We start from the raw sequence: 18,018 nt of genomic DNA on the forward strand, positions 1-18,018 counted from the left end.
TGTTTCTTTGGTATATGATAAATAATTCATACATATTCATTATAAACCCCAGTCAGTGGTTCAAGGCTTATTGTTATAGATCTGAAAATGTTGCAGTGTATGTAGATGCATATGTAAAAAGCAGCAGTGCACCACACTCTGTGTTTAGATTCTGAGGAGTATTCTTTACCATGGCGTATAGTGCAGGCCTACTCGTGGAGCTCCATGGAACGCACATACACTTGTTGTTGGATCGGCCTCATTTAAAACCACATGTTGAATGCAAATGAGCGCTTTATACCTCTTCGGAGTAGAACTGAATCCATCTTTGTTCGAATTTAAATGCGAGTCTTTGTCTGCACCCTTTTGATTCAGCACGCATGGGTTTGTTGCTCCCAGCAGACTGTCCACCTCCCACAGCTGGAAAGACACGCAAGGCCAGGGCTCCCCTTAACCACACAGGGAACAGCGAAGACTTCTCCTTGGCATTAGAGGGCACAGCCACAACTCCCTGCCCACCCTAATTCTGCTCCCCTGGCCTCACCGTAGTCTTCTGGGGCCCATTCTTTGTCACCTGAACACATTGTCCCAGTACTGTGTCAAATTCCCTGCACGGGAAGTAAGAATTAAGTTCACTGGCACGGTTGGGTGGCAGAATCATTGTTCATAGCCGGGAAGGGGGGGACTGGGGTGAGAGGAACGGCTGAAAACAGTTGTAGCAAGGATTTCATGGTACTGGCTTCCTACTGGAACTTGGTGACAAAATACACAGTGGGAACTGAGGAAAAAGTTAAGTGAAAAACACGCGACAGCCGCTTCCAGACTTTCTCAAATGACACTGCACTAGAATTCCAGTTCTAGAAGGAACCCAGACAGCTCTTCCCCCAGTTTTATGTAAATTTGCTGTACGTGGCAGAAAATATCCTTTAACCGACGCATAGTCCCCGACTTCTGAGTAATAGTTTGGTGATGGTTCTTTGATAAGTATTAACTAAATAATAAATAAATGTAAATCTTTTTCAGAGAGCTACATACCAATTCACATTGTGCACCAAAGCGTCACCTCATGGAGGCAGATTGTGAATGCAAACTACCTTAAGAGTGGAGCTGGTGGAAAAGAAGCAAATAGAAGATGAATATCCTGTAGATGATCCAATCTACATCTACCACTTTTGAGCCTGCCCCTGAAGCACTGCTTCCCAATCATCCTTCACCTCCATGTAAAATTTCCAGCAGTTGTATGGACTTCAAGGAAATTAATATTATTATTTCTTATCATGCTTCAACAGGGTATTGATGAATTTCATTTCATGTGTGGATTCAAAGAAGGGACTGAAGAGCCAAAGGTGAGCATCAACACCCTGCTTTAGCTCTGGCCAAGGCTCTTTATTGGGCTATTTTTTTTTTTTTTTTTTTTATTTACAACATGGCGTAAATACCCCTGCCAGGGGACTCTGAATGCCCAGGCATGTACAAAAGGCATTCTGGCTCACCAGAGGAAGGGCCTGTCTGGTCTCTGCAAGCTGGGAAAGGGAATGGGCAAGAGAGACAGTCCGCTGCTCTGTTCCCATTTGAAAAACTCAGCTGTTGCCTCCCACCCTGTGGAGCTATCAGGCCTACTGACATTTACATTTCTTCGTTTAGCAGACATTTGTGACGTAAAAGTAACGTAAAACTCAGCGTAAACAAAAGTGGTTTTCAACAAATGCAGAGCAATACATGCAGGCACGCAATTCTCGCAGCACAGTTTGCCTAATACCACAGTTTTCGCCAGTGCACATTACGGGAGTAGCTGCAGAGCGAATTGGTAACAAGCTGCAGGCCCACTCTGTGTCAGATTTGACTAACAAATTAATAATGAATGAATGCATGGTCCCAATTATGATCCAAAGTAGGGGACCAACTGTATGTAAAGTTTAAACAGCTTACACTTGTATTCCAGCTGCATTAAAGGTTCAGAGCAAGTGTGAACACATATTATATCCCTGTTTATTAACTCATTTATTCATGAACTAGCACCTGCACATTGGAACCCACCAGTCCTTCACTGTTAAAGTTGATACATCATTACAATACCATTATTAAAAAGAGACGGCCAGTTATTTAATGAATTTACTAAACCAAAGAGTTGGAAAGTCCAGATAAGCATCATGAAATATTAAGTCAGATGCTGTTGTCTCATAACAAAAAGGAATTAGTGCAATGTAAAAAGAAATGTTAAAAATATGACTTTGGGGGATGGGGTGGTCGGGAAAAGTACAAGACAGACAACTAAGGAAATGCAATTTCATTTGTTAATAACACTACATACATTTATAAAGATCACCATTGATTATATTTAACCATTTTGTGAAAAAACGCCAAACCCATAGTACAGCCTCTTCTGGCCACTGTACAGTTTATATGATTATCTAGACAACTCCCTAGCAAGCATTAGTCCTGTAAATTTGAAATTGAAAAGTAGACTACATTGCAACACCCTATTTACAGTATATTATTTATATATCACAGCGACTGTAATTATGACGAGGAATATTTATCAGCGTTGTTAGTGCAAGGCATAAGTAACAAAGACCTTTGAGGTTATTGATTCTTTTTCAAAACATCAAAAGTTGTATGTGTGTGGTGGGGCTGAGCATCATGCTGTTGTTCTTTATATATTTATACATTTAGAGAAAAAAAAAAAAAGAAACAACAACAACATCAGAATTACATGTAACCAGACAACCCATAACCCCGGGCTTGACTGAGAGCACTTCTCAGTTAAAGAGAATTAGACTCTCCCTACAGGAGAAACTGAAACGCAAACATGTGGACACGCATACACACGGCCCCGGGCCCAGGTCTGCTGCCAGTGACAATCCAGAAGGGTGCATCCGACAGCGCTGGGGAACACACAAATCGTACTGCATGGGAAAGAGAAGGGGCAGGGTTTGCATGGACACTAACAGGAATGATTTGCTCAACAAGGGTCTCTGCAGACAATAAGTCACTGCATCAATACTGTACACCATTGCACAATGCCACTAGAAGAGCTAGAAGCAGGCACAGGCCTGAGGCCTACAAGAGAAGTGAAATTTGATTCTAGTGCTACTGTAGATATTGTTGGGAAGCAATGAATACACTAAGAGAAAAATGTATATAGTTGCCAATTTCAAGTTGAATACTCCTTATTAACCCCTATCAATTTCTCTTGAATAACTACCTAGCAACTAAAGAGGCTTGGTGGAGGCAAATTCTCTTGCTCTATCCGTTACACTGGCCCTCCTAAATGTCATGGGTCCTGAACTCTACTCCAGCATTTTATTTACTTTTTGATTTTTTCTCCCCCAGCTGAATAAAGTTAATAGGTTAACATTTTCAGGCCTTGTAGTGATACATGCATTCATAATTCTGGAGAACATTTAAAAAAGGAAAATTAAAAAAAAAAAAGAAAAAAGAAAAAACACAAACAAAAAACCCAAAATTGTGTATTAGAAATGGAGCTAGACAGTCCTTAGCTAATCCAGGGCAGAAGTTTGGGTATAAGAGCCCCACGGTCCGGGTGTTACTCAGAGTTAGGAATTGCGTTGGGGGTGGAGCGGAATTAGTTGCTGCAGCAGGCGGCCTTGCTGGGTTGAGCTGTCTCAGTCAAGTCCACCCCTCGGTTCCGTCCACTGTTTGCTCCAGCTGCTTGCGGCTCATTCTTCGGCAATCTTTTTGCTGGAGCACAGAAATAACGGTCTTTAAGTTCTGAAACCTGTTGATCATTTGATGGAAATAGCTGAACAGTGAGAAACTTAATTTCTCCTGTGAAACTTGAAATAAAATAGGCTGAAAGTTTAAAAAAGAAAAAAAAAAAAAAACAGCAATACAGCTGTAACAACTTGATGGAATGTATAATGAACAGCTCACCAAGTGATAAAGCTGGTATATGTAGGGGCCTTGGAAATGTTTAAAATGGCAAGCACAGCTAATGCAGATGGATTTCAATAGGATCAGAACATACACAATATACACAAAAGAACCCCAACACATACCTATCAGTCAGCTACCAGTGCTGTGACAGGAAGCAAAAAGCACATGACACGACACACCCAGTATCCCACAAGGCAAACCTGTTTCACTGGCACCAGCTTTACAAATCTCCCTGATCCACTCAGTCACTGAGAAGGCACGTGCAGCACACTCCAACAAATCTCTTTCAAATATGCATTTCATCAACAAGTAACAAGAGACGAAAGCTGTGTTCCCAACCCAGCAGGAACATACGCGCATAGTTTGTAACAGAACAAACAACATGTAACTTTTTTTTTTTAAAATCAACCCAGTGAAAACTCCATAAAACATACCAATTGCCATGAATATTTCATTCACGTTCATTGAAGTCTTTGCTGATGTTTCCATGAACAGCAAACTGTTATCATCTGCGTATGACTGTGCATCCTGCCAAAGGGAAAGGAAAAGTGGAAAGAAAGCAGTGAAGTCTTCATTAAAAATGTATTCATACATTTGCAGCTGGATACAGCTGGCAGAAAATTGTACACAGGGAAGTGCTGGCCCTCCATAGAGGTCAATAAAATTTTCTAAACAAAGGGATGCATCGTTCTTGGAGCATGAATGCAAATAAAATGTGAGAAAAACTCAAGATGGCAAGTCTCCAGAGAATTAATAATTATTAGAATTAATATTTAAAAAATATAAGGTTCTACCAAATCTGATATGAGAGAATTACAGGGGAGAATACATGTATTGCATAGATTTACTATCAGGTAAAAAGATGTCAGTTAAAGAACCAACCTGGAAGTCCACCGCCCTCTTGTTAGCGAGGTCAGCCTTGTTACCAGACAGTGCTATTACAATATTAGGGCTTGCTTGCCTCTGAAGCTCTTTTACCCAGTTTTTTGCTCGTGCAAAAGACTCCTGGAAGAAAGGGACAGTGCGGGGTAAATGGACAATGTATTAAAAATCTTTTTTACTCAGCTAAGCTTGGAATTAACACCAGCTCTTACTGCAGAGCTGCAACAACTGGAACGAATGACCTTGCAAAAAAGGATTAGTCCACCACGACATGTGATCAAACTTTGGGGCCCAGAGAAAAAGAAAGGTCTCTGTGCTCATGACATTGCTTTCAAATCTTAGCAGACTGATGACAACCAGATCAATGCGTCAAGTGTAAATTTTAAGAAAGACCTTTTTGAAACGACTCACTGCAGCACGATGCATGTGAAATATTAATGCAGAGGTGGCACCGGATGCTTTGTGTGTCCACAATAAACCGTAAATAATTTCCATGTTTTTAATTAAAAGTGTTAACCAAGAACATCACATCTTGCCCTCACTCAAAACTTCATAAAACATACCACTGCTGTAGCCATGTGGTTAAAACAGCAAAATCGTTCTTAAGTACTTGCCGACTCACTTCATTGGTGATGTCATACACCACGATGGCAGCCTGTGCACCTCTGTAGTACATTGGGGCAAGACTGTGATAGCGCTCCTGTCCGGCTGTATCCCAAATCTCAAACTTCACTGTTGTATCATCCAAACACACTGTCTGTGTCAGGAATGCCGCTGGAAAATACGAGGAAAAGTAAGTCAGAATACAGAATGTTCTTCCATATGCCAACATTTTTTTCCTCATGCATTTCCACAATAAACAGGAGTCAAGTGTTTTGCAATCAAAATACATCAAAACACTTCAACAATACTAATTTTTCAGCAAAAAGGTCAGAGTACAAAACATGTTGCCCTAAAATATGCCTACCTGGTGCCATTTATGCTCTTCTAATTAGGGAAAGAACAAAATGAAAATGCAGTGGGCTTTCCTGTATCCTCTCTCAAGAAAACAAAATTCTAGAGAAAAACAAACTGTAGCCTGTCGGTTCAAAAACCATGTGAAAAGTTCAAGAGCACCAGCAAACTTCCAGCAACCCAAACCATTCCACTGAAGCACATCTTGCTGTATATCTCCTCACGATTTCAGCGGCAATCATAAATCACCTTAAACGCAGCGTATGCGAAATTAATGTTCTGACGTAACGTAAGCTGCTTCATACAGAGGCCGATGTGGCAGCAGCAGGCCTACCTCCAATAGTACTCTCTTGGAACTCATGGAATTGGCCTTTGACGAAGCGCAGGACGAGGCTGGACTTCCCCACGGCCGACTCGCCCAAGAGCACGAGCTTGAACTGGCAGATCTTGTTGCCAGCATTTGGTCCATTGGGCCTGGTAGCTCCTCCACGACTTGCCATGACCTAAGCCTCCGTCTCCTGTTATGGACTCGGAAAAGCACTGTCCTCCTTGGCAGGTCACTCCCTGAGCTGTAACATAACAAGCAATCACAGTACTTACTACAAATTATTTAAACTGGAGCTGGGAATGCACAGCATATAACATTTCTTTGGTATGTAACAAGACAATCTGATACCTGAAGCCAAAAAAAAAAAAAAAAGAAAAGAAACAAATTAGGTGATTACATTCAATAACTGGTTGAAGGAACGTATCCCTAACATGATTTCAACAAAAATGTGAGCAACACTCCATCAGGAGTCCATCAACCAAAACAAACAGATCTGTGGTCCTGTTGAGGGGATACATACACTTCAAACACCCTGCCACTTGGAAAAGAGAATAGCTGCAGACTGAGATAAATCCAGTCCAATCCTCTTCACATTCAACAGTGCCAGGTGAGTTTAATCTTTGCCTTACCATAACAGTTGTAATTCAGTATTTTACATACAAACACAAAGCCTTCTGATGGTGGATCTGCAAGTCACAGAGATTAAAGAGTCGCCAAAATTCATGGTACAAATGTGGATATTATATTTTTTAATGCTTAAATATACTCATATTAACTGTACAGTTGACAGTTATCGTTAACTTTTGCTTCACATGGGTAACTCAGACAATGTCTGAGAGCAAACTGGCTGCTAGCAATAATGTATCATTTTCTTTTCTGTGGAAAATTAGCAGATTGCTTTGTTAAGAAAAGTCCCAGAGACCCACTTCTCTAATGTATGCACAATGTATGTACAGACGAGTGCAGCCAAAACACCATTCATACCAGCTACGGCAAAAGCACTCACTTCTTCAGTAGAACCACAAGCACAGGAATGCAAAGAATGCCTATAGTTCGATACCTGATTTGTTTTAACAGGGAATCTGTTGTTATGTCAGTGGTGCTGATAAAGATAATTGGAGTTTTAAAGGAGAACCTGGGGAACACTACTTTCATGGTATTATTTTATGCACAAATAATGCTATCTGACATAAACGTGTGTGTGCTGACAATGATCTACCCTTTTGTACAGCAGGGGTATTGTTACTCTAGTAATTCTGGCTAAGTACCTTGATCAAGTATACCACAGCAGCAGGAAGATTCAAACTGCGGAAGCCGCAAGGTGACCCTGACCACTACGCCACCTGCTGCCTGGGTCTACCGTCATCGCCTCTGTTGTTTAGAGGCCCAGTGCCATCGATCACCTGCATCGATATTTCGTCTGGTTTCTCTGCCCAAATTTGTCCAGTGAGAAGAGCCCCAGGCTCTGAGCAGTGCCGCACACCAGTACCACGGTAGCAGAGCAGTCGAGGTGAGAAGATGGTGCTTCAGAACTGACAGATAAGCATGTCCGAGTGAACAAGCAGGCCATCTGATCACAACCGCTTGTGTAAGATACCAGTCAGAACTCGGCAACACACACACACACACACACACACACACACACACACAGCCGAGTCGGTATCCTTACTCTGCAGTCACAGTACACAGAATAACATTTAAGAGAGGTGATCATAATAAGGAGACTTTTATTAGCGGAAAAGTCACACACTGAGTGACTGACACCTCAGCACACACCGAGGGCTGACGAACAACTCTTTGGGCTGCTTAGAATAACTAGTATCACAGGTCAAGCGGTTCCCCACCCAGCTAATCTGGCTGGTTAGCTAAACCAGCCGTGTTACGCTGCTAACTAAACTAGCTAACAGTTCAGGCGGATGTTCTCAGATAAACCGGCGCCCCGTCCTCAGGGCGATTTCCTCGGCCAACACGACAGAAAAGAAACTGCCTCTGCATCTGGAGTGCGAGTTCAGCTGAGCATCGCCGTGAAAAACGAGCCCTGAGTGAGTTCGGTGCGGTTCGGCTCGGCTCCGGGGCCCTGGGTCCCAGCCTGGGTGCCGAAGGAAGGCGCCATTTTGGACGGACAGAGCTCGGCTGAAGAACCGAAGCCCGCGAGCTACTCCGCCTCGACAGGCCGCCTAAGCGGCGCCGCTGAGCGCCTTTCCTTCAGCCAAGACGGCTGAATAAGTCACACTACACCAACAAGCCTCCATAAACCCCCTTCGATTTAAATTATTAGGAGAATAAGCCGAGAGCGCCGAGTGTTTACATTGAAGCAGACGGGCTCTTCCCCGCGCGGCCTGTCGAGGCTGTTCGACACCGCTCGTTAGCTCGTCGGCTAACTGGACGGCAACACCTAACACGGACCGATTAACGACTTCTTTCACAGGCGGCTTTACCTGAAGACCGGGCGAAAACTGCGTTCACGGGTTTCCAAGAGGCAAGTTTGGGCCAAAGAGACCGATAAGGCTGTCGAAGTTTGTTATTGTTCCACAAAATATTTCATCAGACCCGATCACGTCTCCTCCTTTCTTTTTTTCTCGCAACTTCCCCTTTAGAACCAAAACAGAGCGAACGACTTCCGCCCCTCATTTCGCGTCGAATTCCAGTTCCGCCCCGCAGAAGCAAAGATGAACTTCCTGTGAGGAAGAGCGGGAGTCGCGGCACCATTTCGCCTCACTTAACAATGTGGGGAAAATGTTGAGGGTGCAGTTTCATGACAACCGCTTATCTTCAGAGCAATGCATGAAAAACGCATACCCAACATTTGTATGATCAGATACTGATCCTAACTGCAGCTGGACAAGTAAAAAATAAAACCTGAACAGTTTGATGCATCATGACTCCCTTATATTAGGCAAAGAAAGTTAAATTAATTTCCATAAATGAAGTTCCTACAGATGTGAAGTAATAAATTCATCTCCTTAATTAAAACTTGTCTCCATTTATGGTGTCACATAGCAGGGGTGAAATTACTCACCATCACAGCACAAGTCTGGGATTTTCTGACAGGCCTTGCATGATAATTTTTTAATAGAAAATTTCTTTCGTGGGCATTTTTCCAAAAAAAAATCTGCTACAGTTGACAGTAGACTGGTTTACCGGAATCAAATCCAAGTCCTGAGACTTAGCTTGTTTGTTTTTTGTACATTATGGAAAACACAGGCGAGCTTTGTCCTCAGGACTGCTGCAGCAATGTGTGTTCCTCTAATCGGACGGTACCGCGGTACAGGCCACATGACAAGTACCGCATCCCTCCACTGGCTGGGCACCGCAGCTTGTTTTCCCGGACTAATGTGATCGTTTGATTGTGGCTCCATGTGACATATTTCTTTCGATTCTCTCACTGGAACAGAAGCGCGTGGCAGTTTGCTCTGTGTTTGACGTATAATATGTTATTTAAAGCTTAAATAATGTCTCATTTTACATTTACATTTATTCGTTTAGCAGACGCTTTTGTCCAAGGCGACGTACATCTAAGCAAAAGTACAATTTATGCATTACATTGAGAGAAGGAGACATAGCTGCAGACGTGAAAGTCTCAAGCAAACCCAGTTTGTTCCCTACCACTTGCTGCACCGAGGTTCATCGTTCGAGTAGGTGCATAAGACACAGGATAGACAAATCCCAATTCCCACACCAAATTTTTTTTTAATTAAATATTATAAGATACGCAAATGAGCAGTACAGTACCGGAGTAATGGCTGAATAAAGGTTGTATCTGGGGATGCTTCTGGAGTTACGATGCGTGAACAGTTACACCATAGACGATCTGAAGAGATCTTGGGCGAAGTGGATCTGGAAAAGGTAGGTTTTCAGACCCTTTTTGGAAATAAACAGAGTTTCCGCAGTTCTGAGTGACAGGGGAAGGTCATTTCACCACAACGGACCCAGAACCGAGAACCTCCGAGCTTTACCTTTTGTGCGCGGGGCCACCAAGCGAGAAGAAGTAGACGGGCAATGGGGCCTGGCTGGGGTGTACCGGTTGATCAAGTCCCGTAAATAGCCGGGAGCAGTTCCATTGATGCATTTGTAGGCAATAACCAGGGTCTTAAATTTGATCCGCGCAGCTATAGGAAGCCATAGGAGGGGGACGCGGTGGCACAGTGGGTTGGACTGAGTCCTACTCTCTAGTGGGTCTGAGGTTCGAGTCCCGCTTGGGGTGCCTTGTAACAGACTGGTGTCCCATCCTGGGTGTGTCCCCTCCATCTCCAGCCCTGCGCCCTGTGCTGCCGGGTTAGGCTCCGGTTCCCTGTGACCCCGTATGGGACAAGTGGTTTCAGATGGTGTGTGTGTGAGAGCTATAAGAAGCCAATGCAGAGAAATGAGTAGAGGAGATTTGTGGGAATGCTTTGGCAAATCAAACACAACTCATGCAGCAGCATTCTGTAGAACCTGCAGAGGTTTGATGGCAGTTGCAGGAAGGCCACACAGGAGAGAGTTGTAGTATCCAGACGGGAAGTCACCATGACCCGGACAAGTAGTTGGGCAGAGTCAATAGTGAGGTAGGGACAGTTCCTACAACTATTATGCAGGATGTATCTGCAGGACCGGGTCGTGGCTTCGATGTGCTGAGAAAAAGACAGACTCGCGTCAATCGTTACTCCCAGACTCTTAGCCAAGGAGGTAGGTGGAATGAGTGAGTTGCCCAGTTTGATCGAGAGGTTTATTCTGAATGAGTGTACCTCTTTGAATGTTTAACGAAGCTAATAAAAGGATCACATAAAATAATGTAAACTTACTAAGTCTGTATTACGGCACAGTGATCTTCCTCTGCCATGTTTATAGGGCAGAGTCTGCAACACATGGTAAAATTGTCGTTCAGTCCATTTTGTTGTTTCAGATCTTGCAACCATATAACGCTGCGATCTCAACCGCACAGATGAGGAGATAAGCCAGTTCTCATTACATTTACACTTACGTTACTCCATTTTGCAGACTCTTTTCTCCAAAATGACTTCCAGTGAACTCTATGTAGTGTTATGAGCCCACACACCTTATTCACCGCGGTGACTTACACTGCTAGATACACTACTTACACTGGGTAACTCATCCATACATCAGTGGAACACACTCTCTCTGTCACTCGCACACTATGGGGGAACCTGAACAGCATGTCTTTGAACTGTGGGAGGAAACCAGAGCACCCGGAGGAAGCCCACTCTTCAGTGGCAGCGAGCCTAGATTTCAGAATGTCATTCCGGTCTGCGACTCCGCTACTAGTCGTCTGTTGGACGAATGGAACTGCAAGGGAATTATTTTGCTCTCACCACCACTGCAGTGTTGTCATTTTACTCAGAATTTCCGGGCGTTAAACTTCTAACGGGAGTCCGTGCCAGGGCAAAGAAACACCGAGCTGCTGAGTGATTGTCAAAGCAGCGTAGCAGGGCACACGCACAAGAATTGGAATGGTGGACACAGCCGCTGCCTCCGCCACATTGCGGGTTCCGGCACTTTCCCTGTCACCGACTCTGTGCCGCCAGGTACGCTTTCCACTTTCGGCGGGGCAGAAGTCCGACCCTTATGAGTCGCAAGAAACACGTGATCAGGCAGAAAGAATGTGTAGAATGTACGCGCCGTAAGTCACACCGATGGACTTTTTTTACCTCAGGTTACTGCGGCGCACGTCCAACAGGGGGAGCCGTAACACTTTTCAAGCCTCCGCCATTGTTCGCAGGTTCGCCACCGTGATTGCGCCTTCAAGTGAAATGAAAATGTAGGAAAATTTTTTCAGCAACATCAGCCTTTCCACCGAAATGCACGTCGACATTTGATTTTAACGTCATCCCCCAATTCCCGACATGTTTATGACGTTCCCTACCTCACACCCCTGCGAAACTATAGCAGCTCATGTCAGGCCTTGGCGGAAGGGGCCTTTATATAATACGGGCTATTTAACGACGGTGAAAGTTCCGGTGAAGTGAGAGCGCCGTCAAGGCCGGCCGCGGTGCGCCGCGCACCGTGCAGAGAAGCGGAGAAAAGAGACGCCCTTCCCTCGGTGGGGGAGAGCGAAAAAAGAGCCGAAGGATGAGACGCCTCCGAGCGAACCGGCCGCCCTCGACGCGCTGACGGAAGACACGGAATGAAAATATACCCTTCGACTGCTCTCAAAATGCAGATATTGTGCGTACGCTGATTTCATTATGTTTTCGCGGATGTGTTGCCGTGTTTGCGACAGCGCCGATGACGAGGCGCGACTTCAAACAGCCATCAGCAAAACTATAAATATATTTACGTTAAAAAAAAAAAAGAAGCGCTGCTCAATAGTTTCCGGGAGACGGCCGTCAGCACTCGTGTCTCCCAAGGTGAGATGTTATATAACGAAACACTTCAATGCTCGTTTTTCCCTCCCAAGGGGGCGTTTGTGAGCGCTAATGCCCTATTAATATCCCGGTGCCATTTTGATGCCTACCTGGGACGGCTCCGTCTACCGGCCCGGTTCACGTCTCTGTCCGGAACGCGTTATTTGCGCTCGCGGCGGGACCGTGGCTGGCGGGGACTCCCTCGGAGGCCGCGGAGAGGCCCGGCGTCGAGCCGCCGCCAGCGTGCTCTCCTTCGGGCCCCGGGGCGGCGAAGGTCGAACCTCCTCGTCTTGGCGTGGTCCGCGTCCATCCGTCTCCGGTGCTGTACAGTCGTTCATTAGCGACACCGACGGAGGAGCGCTCGCGCCGAGAGCCGTAATTACGGCGGAGGACGGAGAGTAATGACGGCCGAGGCCTTCCCGAGGAGGGTCCGCGAGCTCAGGGGCTTCAGGGATCCTGCAATTACTGGAAATATTAGCAGGGATTGTACGGCTTCCCTGAGCTTATATTTTGTTATGATTACATGGGAGGGGGGGAGAAAAATAATTAATGAGAGGAATCATAATTTGTCTACCACTTCAGCTTGGTTAATTGGACTCGGTGTGTCTGGCGGAGAAGAGGGGCTTAACGAGCCTAAATGGCGAGACGCTTAAGAGGGATCGACGCCACGGCTCCGCCACAGGGCCGCCTTCTGTTTCGACAACAACGAGAGTTCCGAAGAGCACCGTTAACCCTTTCCTGCTCTTACATGACGCAGTACGGCACCGCGCCGTGCGTCCGCCGCAACACGTGCGTGAAGATGCGGCGATGGAAAAGTCTACGTTGAATAGTATTCGTACGCGATATGTAATAGAGACTTTTAGTGATAGGCCCGTGTGTTGTTTTTTGTTCCTTTGAATGATCTACCCAGGAAAACTCGTTTGACCGGAGCTTCCGAAAATGCATCGGTCAGCAAATACCACACAATTCCATCCATCTGCTATCAGTATCCGCTCATCCGGTGCAGGGTCTTGGTGGTCCAGAGCCTATCCTGGAAACATACGGTGGTGTGACAAGGTATGTACTGGGTGGGACACCAGTCCATCACAGGGCTATCAGACACACTCATTCATCCACACACACACACACACACACACACACACACACACACACACACGATTTAGATTGACAAGTACCCCTGAAACACACGTCTGGGCTGTGGGAGGACACTCATGTGAACACCGGGAGAACATGCAAACTCCCCACAGACTGAGCTGGATTCAAAGTTATGTCCAAACACACAGCCCCGCGACACCCGCTGCACCACCATGCGTCCTTGTCATACATTTGCTGTATACATTTCCAATCAGCCTCAATCAAGGTTTGGTGGCATAAGTACGTGCTGAATGACTCGCACCGTCTTTTTCAGCGAACTGCCCAGCAATCAGACCAGCGTGTTGGTCAGTGCTGGAAGTAGCTATAGCGTTCACGAAGGAGAGGATGGCAGTGTTTTTACACAGATGCAACAAGTCTGCTCCTGTGCCGCTGGTCCAGTGACCTGCGGGGATGTAATATCATTGGCCCGTTCGATTACACCTTGTCGGTTCCTGGGCCCATGCCCATTCTCTACCTTTCCTCTGCCTGATCAGATGGGTTGCCGCAGTCAATCAGATCGGGGGTCTCCACAGGTCACAGGAAGCCTATTTATGTCAAAATGTTGCGGAGCATCGGGAGCCGAGCCGCAGCTACGTGCGTCATTTCGTAGCCCTCCAAGCCTCCCTGCCGTACGCCCCGCACCCTCTCGCCGACGGCTTGATCGATGCACCTAAGAACAGCCGAGAACCGCTGAGGAGGCCCGCCGGTAATTGCAATGCGATGCCAAACCATGCTGAGCTGCCGTGGCTCGGCCGCGTACGCGTCTCCAATTAGGGAAGACCGATCCAATCAAAGCAAAGAGCGGAAAAGCAAAAGACTCCATCTAGATCAACGAGACATCTCAGCCCCCTTCGCTGCACTCCTCCCTCGGTTCTGTGCGCTTCTCTCTGCCTCTCTAGTTCTCTCAGTGGGTCGTTTTCGTCTGAAAGGGGAGCCCTATAGATTCTCGCTTGTTGTGAGTGCTAATGAGGGCCCAGCGTGGATTGAGATGTTATGTGCCTAATAAAATCGGAGCCGCATTGATTTAATATCCTCTAGGGCTTAATTACCCTGACAATTTCCATTTTCCGGAGGAACAGTTGGAAATAACCGGCTCTTCTGTAAGTCTTTTTTCTATAGGGAGAGTGACTCACGTACGGCAGCAATACGGTAAATGGGCCTTAGCTACACTGCAAACAAGCAAAGGTTCTGAAATAGTAGGTGTTGTGTTTCTTCTGTGTAGTACGGGCACATGTGATCATTGATCCACAAAGAGCAGCTGGCATAAAACATAAAGTCATTTAAATCTCCGGAAAAAAAATAACCACGCGAGCGGATCAGTTAAACGCTCATAGCTAGACAGGGCTCGCAGCTGAGGTGGTAGATACTTAACGGAAAACTCGCTACCGCGTGCGGAGAAACACTTCTCTCACTGTAAAAGAAACAGGACATAAAGCAGAACATAATGTATGAATATTTCCTTATATCTAAATATAAACCATTTAATGAAATGGGTCACCTGAGTCTGGATCCATCATCTATCAAAGACCACTTGTCCCTGGACGGGACGCCAGTTCGTCACATGGCAATGTCTCACACACACACACAATATGAAAGCAACTAGAGTCACACATTCACCCGAAACACTTACCTGTAGACGGTGAGAAGAGCACCTAGACGAGATGCATGGAAACATGAGGGGAATAAGCAAACTCGGCACAGACCGAGACAGATTCAAATCCAGGTCCAAACCCGCAGCCCAGGAGTTGCGAAGCACCGGCTCTACTTGCTGCACCACCGCTGCACCACCATTTCACCCCCCCGGTTTAAAAATCACACATGGACGCAGTCTGAAACCGCTTGTCCCAAGCAGGCTCGTGGGAAACCGGAGCCTAACCCAACAACGAAGGGCGGAGGAGACACACCCAGGACAGGACTCCAGTCCATTGCAAAGCACCCCAAGTGGGACTCGAACCCCAGACCCGCCACAGAGCAGGACCCGGCCGATCCCTCTGCGCCATTGCGCCCCCCCCATTGGTTTAAAAATGAAACTCTTAAATATTTCCAAAGAATAATCTAACCCTAACTATTAAACACCTTTCCCACCTATGAAATGTGCTTTTCGTATTTTGCCCGCTTAATTTCCCCATCCAGTTTTCATATAATCACTCAAGTCCTATTAAGGTTATATCATCCTCCTAAATTTTCTGCTTTTTTTTTTATTTATTGATTGTTCCAGTTTTCTCCCCCTGTTTATTGTGACAAATGAGTCAATATGAAAATAGCTTTAGTTTCTCAGCCAAGTGGGTCACACGCATATATCAGCAGGTATTCAACCTTAATTACAGCCTCGAGAGCGGCTCCTTACTCCATCGCGCGTTCCATGCGAATGTAAAACACTTCGGTGGGAACGGCGGTGACTTTCCGCACAGCGGCGAGGCAGTTACCGTGCAATTATGTTCGGTCTTTCCTGGGAATCCAGGCTGACATTTAGTAAAGATGTACTGCATTAAAAGGAAGCAAAATAGTTAGCTCAGAGCTGCAATTAAGGTCAAAGATGAAAAGCTTTCTAAACGTGCAATTTTTACAAACCTCTAAAGTTTGAATGGAATTACCGGGGAACCAGATTTTCAGACTTAAATGAAACCTTCTGTGGTCTGACATATATTCAGCCACAAATGTGCATTTCAGATAATCATTTTTTTGTACATGGACACATAGACATCCACAGATATACTGAGCGCTGGACATATTCAAGAAGAAAAATGTACTTATAAAACGTTAACTGACGACGACTCATGTCATGTTGAATTTATTTATTGGCTCACACTTGATTGCTTTTATTGTTTGTATTATACATTTTAATGTATTATAAAGAAATTATAAACAATTATAAGCAAAGAACAAGAGCTTAAAGATTCGGTCCAGCTGTCGCAAACCGGCAAGGGTTAAAAACACAGTGAAATACTATGGGGGGAAGACAAGAGGCAACACAGAATGAGATGTTTACACCATTCTAAGATGATCAGTGAAGAGATGGGTCTTCAAAAGCCAGCGGAAGGTCAGAAGACTGGTGGCACCAGAAAAGCAGATGTTAAAAGGAAGCTCCTTGTACAGCTTGGGAGCAACGAAGAAGAGAATGAGTGATCTGTGTGCGTGTGTGTGTGTGCGGGCTGGCGGAGGTAGAGTGCAGGTGACACTTGTCTCGTAGGACCATTTCAGCACCGGAGCAGCACCCCGGGACAGAACTGCTGTCCTTTATGGGTCTGGCACCCCTGCGCAGTCCTTACATATTTCATGCACTGTAAGCCATCATCCAAGTGTGGTTCCAGCAGGGTGATGGCGATGTGTTAATTGCTCCCACCTCACTGCTTTCCCGCATGATTCGTTGCCTTTGGGCTGTCAAAAAGTCCTCAGAGTGACGGGACAAATCCGTCGCAAATGAACACGTGAACGCTGTCGCAGCGGGGGGGGGGGAATCCACAGAATCAAACACCTCCCGCATCCGGGGTCGTCTCTCGGTTCCTTTCCGGGACGTCTCGGCAGGGGACGCGTCAAACCATTTTTTACTGCCTCTTTGTTTAACGCACTGCCAGCGTTTGAGACAACGGGGCCCTCTGCTATTGGGAAAACGGAAGAAGCGCCAGCTGGGATCCTCCGAAAAGGCGCTGGTTTTTGCACGGCGGCACAGAGGAGGCCGTTTCCCTCCCGCATCCGTGTGAAGCGTGGCAGGAGATAACCTGGTGTTCCGCCCCAGCCCGCCCCGCGTGGCTCACGAGCCAATTTATCCCCCTGCCGCTGCCGTCGCCCGGGTGATTGACGATCCCCGCCGAAAACGCGGCCGTCTTTAACAAGCGTGCCAGACACACGCAAAGCAATTTCGGCACCGAGAGATTTTATTTACAGCCGAGTTATGTGCGGCTCCCAGCGGGGCGCTCCGCAGGTCCGAGGTTGGCGGTGGTTGGGGGGGGGGGTGGCTCTCTCCAGCTACTCCTATTTAACAGGGAATAATGAAGTACAAACATATTCTCCAAGTCCTGCTCATCGAGGCTTCCAGCAGCCGTGCCCTCAGACGCCTTCGAGCGAGGAGTTATTTCTCTCCGTTTCACCCCCTTAAAGAGACGTGCGGCAGAAAGGCGCGAAACGCCTTACGATAAGTGTCACGCTCTACCGGTATTGAGCTGCGTGTGGTGCTCACCTTCTTCTCATGTCACGTGGCCTTAGTTCATGCTTCTTCCCACCTTCTGCACAGCCAACTTTTACGCTTGTTGGCTTGATGCTGCAGAAGGGGGGCAGAAGCGTTGACCCCAAGAGCGACGGTAAGAATCAACGCGCAAGAGATTCCACCCCGTGCTTCTAAATCGGAAGGACACGTCCTCGGCCGCTGAGTCTCGCGCCTCCCAAGGTGCCGCTCTGCGGGCGTCCACCCGTGCGCTGCGCTAACCCCTGGCCGAACACCCGGACTGCGCCGGGGGCCGTTCCTGCGACGCTCTTCCAAACCTCATTTCGATCCTGACACTTAAC

The 18,018-nt window shown here is 46.4% G+C and overlaps 1 protein-coding gene across 1 annotated transcript; it reads right to left on the minus strand.

The window, feature by feature from the left end:
- Positions 1 to 1,946: 1,946 nt before the first annotated feature.
- rab5aa (RAB5A, member RAS oncogene family, a) lies at positions 1,947 to 8,652 on the minus strand. The gene is made up of 6 exons (XM_018750518.2): positions 8,479 to 8,652; positions 6,047 to 6,281; positions 5,381 to 5,532; positions 4,759 to 4,881; positions 4,311 to 4,404; positions 1,947 to 3,681 (listed from the first exon to the last, which is right to left on the minus strand). Exons 2-6 carry the CDS (start codon positions 6,210 to 6,212, stop codon positions 3,566 to 3,568), a joined length of 651 nt encoding a protein of 216 aa, XP_018606034.1. The 5' UTR covers positions 6,213 to 6,281; positions 8,479 to 8,652; the 3' UTR covers positions 1,947 to 3,565.
- Positions 8,653 to 18,018: the final 9,366 nt, after the last annotated feature.

The sequence above is a fragment of the Scleropages formosus genome, chromosome 23, assembly GCF_900964775.1.
Source record: "Scleropages formosus chromosome 23, fSclFor1.1, whole genome shotgun sequence".
Classification (NCBI taxonomy): Eukaryota; Metazoa; Chordata; class Actinopteri; order Osteoglossiformes; family Osteoglossidae; genus Scleropages; species Scleropages formosus.

Bases quoted from the DNA above. Each gene is read 5' to 3' on its own strand.
- rab5aa (XM_018750518.2), bottom strand. From the start codon at position 6,212: ATGGCAAGTCGTGGAGGAGCTACCAGGCCCAATGGACCAAATGCTGGC. The intron at 4,882-5,380 runs GTGAGTCGGCAA...CCTTTCTTCCAG, and splicing joins TGTATGACATCACCAATGAA to GAGTCTTTTGCACGAGCAAA. The intron at 4,405-4,758 runs GTTGGTTCTTTA...TCCCTTTGGCAG, and splicing joins AGAGGGCGGTGGACTTCCAG to GATGCACAGTCATACGCAGA.